We start from the raw sequence: 5,027 nt of genomic DNA on the forward strand, positions 1-5,027 counted from the left end.
TTCTTCTTCTTCTTCTTCTTCTTCTTCTTCTTCTTCTTCTTCTTCTTCTTCTTCTTCTTCTTCTTCTTCTTCTGCTTCTTCTGCTTCTTCTGCTTCTTCTTTTTCTTCTTCTTATGTCGACAATGTAGGATGCATTTGGACGCAAAGCAAGGTTACAGATAGTTCCTTTCAGGATGGCTAGGGAAACACTCACAGAGGCAGATTCCCTAACAGTTATGTAAACTAGCCAGGGCTCAGACCTTGTCAAGTGCTCAGGCTTCAGTAATGCCAGCCTCTGCTGCGGGTAGAGGCTGAGATACGATTCCGCTGTACTCCTAAGGAGTGCAGGGCTCGCAGGTGAGATAAACGGTGAGCCTGATGAACTCTCCCTCAGGGGAGAGAAAAGCAAAATGTTAGCAGAGCACATGAAGTGATGAGAAGCATTGCTAACCATGGTTTCTAATAATAAGGTGGTAAGAGAAGGGGAGGACAAGCCTGGAAAACCCATGGCATTGAAACATGGGGCAAAGGATACCCAACTGGGACCATACGATGCTGGTGGGCGGGAAAAACAGACCACAAGGAACTAAGGACAAGATGGCTCTGTAGTGGGCCACACTGACTCTGTCCAGACTCTGACTGCCTTACTTCCCATTTTGCTGGTTATGAGACCCACATTTAATATTCAAAAGCTCAAAGGGCCAGACCCTTTCTTGATGCCCCTTTGCAGCCCTAACAGGTCATGTGACAGAGATGAGGTTGATGGACACTAGAAGCCATAATAACGAGATGGTGAGGGCTATCAGCAGGATGCAGGGTGCAGGATGCAGGATGCAGGATACTGACAGTGCCCTGGCCAGACTGTTCCTAGTGGGGACTGTGAACCTCCCGTGCCCTGCAGATAGACTCATTTCTTTTCAATTTACTTCTAAGGGGAGGGTCACATGCACAGAGGTCAGAGGACCTTGGGGGTCCCAGAGATCAAGCTGGTGGCTGGGCTTACAGCAAGTACCTTTATCTGCTGAGCCTCTCAGCAGCCCTGATTGTTGTTCGTAAGTGCTTTCAAATCAAGAAGCCTGATTGGTACGGGGGTTTATCAATCAGATTATTTTAGTGATAATCTGTGAAACAGGAAGTAGATTAACCAGGACCTTGGGTTCAGTGTGACTTGACCATGAGGACTTAACGCATTGCTGAGTCATGAAACATAGATGTTCTAGTTTGCATCTCTACTGCTATGATATGATGAAACACTAAGCGAAAGCAAATAGGGGAGGAAAGGGCTTATTTGCCTACAGGTTTCAGTCCATCAGCAAGGAAAGCCAGGGCAGGGACTTGAAACAGACATCAATGGAAGGACCCTGCTTGCTGCCTTGCTCAGCTAGCTCTCGTATGCAGCTCAGACTCAGCTGCCTAGGGATGGCACTGCCCACAGTGGACTTGGTCTTCCTGCATCAATTAGCAATGCAGAAAATGTCTCATGGCCACAGGCCAACTTGATCTAGGTGGCCCCCACTTGAGACTTCCTCAGATAACCCTGGATTGCATCAGGTTGACTCCTGAAGCTGACTAGGGCAGTGGGAGATGGAGAACCTTCATCTAGAAAGCTGTAAGTGACCAAGCTGAAAGCTCCATATAACCATTGGTCATGTTTATGCAAATGAGCACTTGAAGTGCCCAGTTCGAGTCGCTATGTCTGAGGTAAGGCAGTATAGGGAGGGGCTGCCGGTTACATGAAAAGAGAGGCTTCTTGCAGTCCAGATGAGGATTGTAAGATGGGTTCATGGCTCGCCCAGGGTCGTGGACAGCAGCGCTGGTCCCCTGCGAGTTGGCACCAACAGGAACAGCTTTGTTCTCTCTTGTTCTGCCTCTTGACCCCTGTGTGATGTGTGGGTTGTGGATTACATCAACTAATTAATTAATTCACCATTTATATACCTCTGTTGGGCACTGAGAATACTGTTGTGAAAGATCGTGAGGCCTGCCTACCTGAAGACAGCGGGTTGATAAATGTTGTAATAAGGGCAGCGGGCTACGTTCCTGGCACCCGAGCTCCCAGCCGCCCGCACGGCTAGCTTTATACCCGAAATAATTACACGGAAACTGTATTCTTTTAAACACTGCCTGGCTCATTAGTTCCAGCCTCTTATTGGCTAGCTCTTACATATTGATCTAACCCATTTCTAATAATCTGTGTAGCCCACGAGGTGGCTTACCAGGGAAGCTCTTAACCTGCATCTGTCTGGAGTGGGAGAACCATGGCGACTCCTTGACTCAGCTTCTTTCTCCCAGCATTCTGTTCTGTCTACTCCGCCTACCTAATTTTCTGTCCTATCAGAGACCAAGCAGTTTCTTTATTACTTAACCAATGAAACAACAGATAGAAAGATGACCCTCCTCCATCAGATAAAGGAGACTGTGATAGGCCTGTCCTGTCCTCATGCCTCATAACACTGGGGAACAGCCACTGTTAGGAGGAGACGTGATGAGAGATATCTCATAGAGGAGATGGGGTTTGTACTGAGCCTGTTTGTTTGTTTTTGTTTTCAAGACAGGGCTTCTCTGTAGCTTTGGAGCCTGTCCCGAAACTAACTCTTGTAGACCAGACTGGCCTCGAACTCAGAGTTCTGCCGCCTGCCTCTGCCTTCCAAGTGCTGGGATTAAAGCCATGTCCCATCGCCTTAAAAAAGTATGTGTATATGTGTGTATACAAACGAGTTTATGTGCATGCAGATGACTGTGAAGGCCAAAGAACATCAGATCCCCTGGTACTGGAGTTACAGGCTGTTATTAGATGCCAGATGTGAGGTACTGGGGTCTGAACTCAGATCCTCTGCAAGAGCAGTAAGCACTCTAACCACTGGGCCGCCTCGCCAGCCCCCTGGTGCTGATTCTCGATGCCCAGTGTTGAAGATTAAGCAGATTAGGGAATGTGGTCCCAACACTGCTCTGCAGCAGGTGTGGGGTGGGGGAGTCATGAACTGTGCAGGGTCCGTTTATCCACCAATAGGAGTTGTAGTTGGGGCTTTAGGATCCGGGTTCAGTTTGTCTCTCTGGCAGGGACTTAGGGCATCACTTAGAAAATGCAAGAGCCCAACTGGACTCCTAGCCAGCCACTAGTTCTCAAGTTTGGTTTCTAGCCATTGGTTTCAACATTACCTTGGAACCTTCAGGAAAACCATATTCTTAGGCCCCCCTCAACATCTTCTGAATCTGAAATGCTAAGAACAGGGTCCAGAAACCGGTGGTTCAAGAGGCATGGAGATGAATCCCATGCCTGCCCGATTTGAGAACTAGTATGCAGTCCATATGAGATATGAACTAACATGAAATGGTGGGCAAAGGGGAGTGGGCGGGGGAACGGGGACTCTAGCCTCCAGGCTGAGCTGGGGGAAGCTGGACAGTGGGAAGGTACGCCAGGGGCCAGGCGTGGTCTGACTGGCATAGCATGCCTATAGTCCCAGAGCCTGGGAGGTGGGGGAGGGATATTGTGAGTTAAGAACAGTTTGGACCTGCAACAAGACAGTCTCAGAGGACAAAACAAACCAACAAACTTAGCAAGCATCAGGGTTAGACCCTGGAAGCATTCAGAGGCTCATCTCTGGCTGTGTGGTCCTGATGACTTGATTTGGAATCCCTGGAACGCATGTGAAAAGCCAGATGAATTGTCACATGTCTGTGATCTTAGCTGCGGCCTGATGGGAGGAGGAGAAAAGAGAACCTTCCAGGAGTTTGCAAGTCATCTAACCTAGAGTACACAGTGCAGAGGCAGGCAAGAGAGACCCTGCCTCAAAGTGGACAGTGAGGACTGATGCTCCAGGTTGACTTCTGACCTGCAAGGTGTAGGGGGCACAGAGAATCCTATAAATAAATAGTAAATATTCATAAATTTCTTTAAAAACACTGTTGGTCATTGAATAATTATAATAGTAAGATTCCTGTCACTATCATACAATGCCTGAGATAGCTGATTTATAAAGACAAAAGTTCGGGTCGGTAAGATGGCTCAGCAGGTAAAGAGTCACTTGCAGTCACACTGAGTGGTTTCAGTTTGATCCTCAGGACCCACGTGGTAGAAGGAGAGCACCAATTCTTACAAGTTTTCCTCTATTCTCCACATGCCTGTCGTGGGATGTACCCACACACCTCCACACTGAAATAAGTAAACCGTAACAGAAGTCTTATGTTGCTTTGGTTTGGTGGGGGAGTCTTATTTCGTGACCCATTGTTTTGGGCCTCTTGTAGGCAAGCCAGATGGCTACAATGGCAATGACTACAAGCCTGTAGCACGGCAAAACCGTCTTCTCAAAAGCAAAAGAAGGGCCTGAGACCTCACCATCCCCTTGGAGGGCTCAAAACTCCCACCAGGCCCTGCCTTTGACAATCCCAGTACTGTTCAGTATGTGCTGTCCTGGGGTGGGGTGAGGGCAGGCCCTAGCACAGAGGGACATTCAGGATCAGCCTGTGGTAATGGTGGAACATCTGCCTCACATAGGTGTCCCTGGTTGGCTTCCTCTTCCTGTTGGGCTTGTACATCTCATCCCTGGCTTCCTGTATGGGGGGACTCTATGGAGCCCCCCGGATCCTGCAGTGCATCGCCCAGGAGAAAGTGATTCCCGTACTGGCCTCTCTGGGGCAAGGGGTGAGTGACTCATTTGTTTACAGGAGCTCTCTCTTTCTCTCTCTCCCTCCCCCAATAGTCCCTCCCTTCCTCTCCCCTTCCATCCCTCCCTCTCGTGGCTTTTCTGATATGTGTCTCTGCCCTCTGAGGTGGGGCAAAGTGGAGTGCAGGGCTGTATCTTTCAGCTCTGTCCCTGGGTAGGTTAGCTGGTTACTTAAATAAAGCATCTTACATATCATAGCCACCCAGCTTCCAACAGAGCCCTCTCCCTCAATAAAACAAATCCAAGACCCTCCAAGTTTAGCATAAAAGAATCTCTCATTTAGGAGAGCAGGCCCTTGCAGCTCTGTCTTTGCTACAGGCTCAGTGTGTCCTGGGTGGTAATGGTGATGGTAGTGGTGGTGTTGGTTTTGGTAGCAATGATGGT

General features: G+C 48.7%; 1 protein-coding gene across 1 annotated transcript in view; it reads left to right on the plus strand.

The window, feature by feature from the left end:
* The window catches only part of Slc12a8 (solute carrier family 12 member 8), a 136,118-nt gene that overhangs the window by 81,086 nt on the left and 50,005 nt on the right, over positions 1-5,027 (plus strand). The window contains exon 7 of the mRNA XM_026786962.1: positions 4,475-4,621. Within this exon, the coding sequence (XP_026642763.1) occupies positions 4,475-4,621 (147 nt within the window). The remainder of the gene's footprint in view (positions 1-4,474; positions 4,622-5,027) is intronic.

The sequence above is a fragment of the Microtus ochrogaster genome, chromosome 2 (assembly GCF_000317375.1).
Source record: "Microtus ochrogaster isolate Prairie Vole_2 chromosome 2, MicOch1.0, whole genome shotgun sequence".
Classification (NCBI taxonomy): domain Eukaryota; kingdom Metazoa; phylum Chordata; class Mammalia; order Rodentia; family Cricetidae; genus Microtus; species Microtus ochrogaster.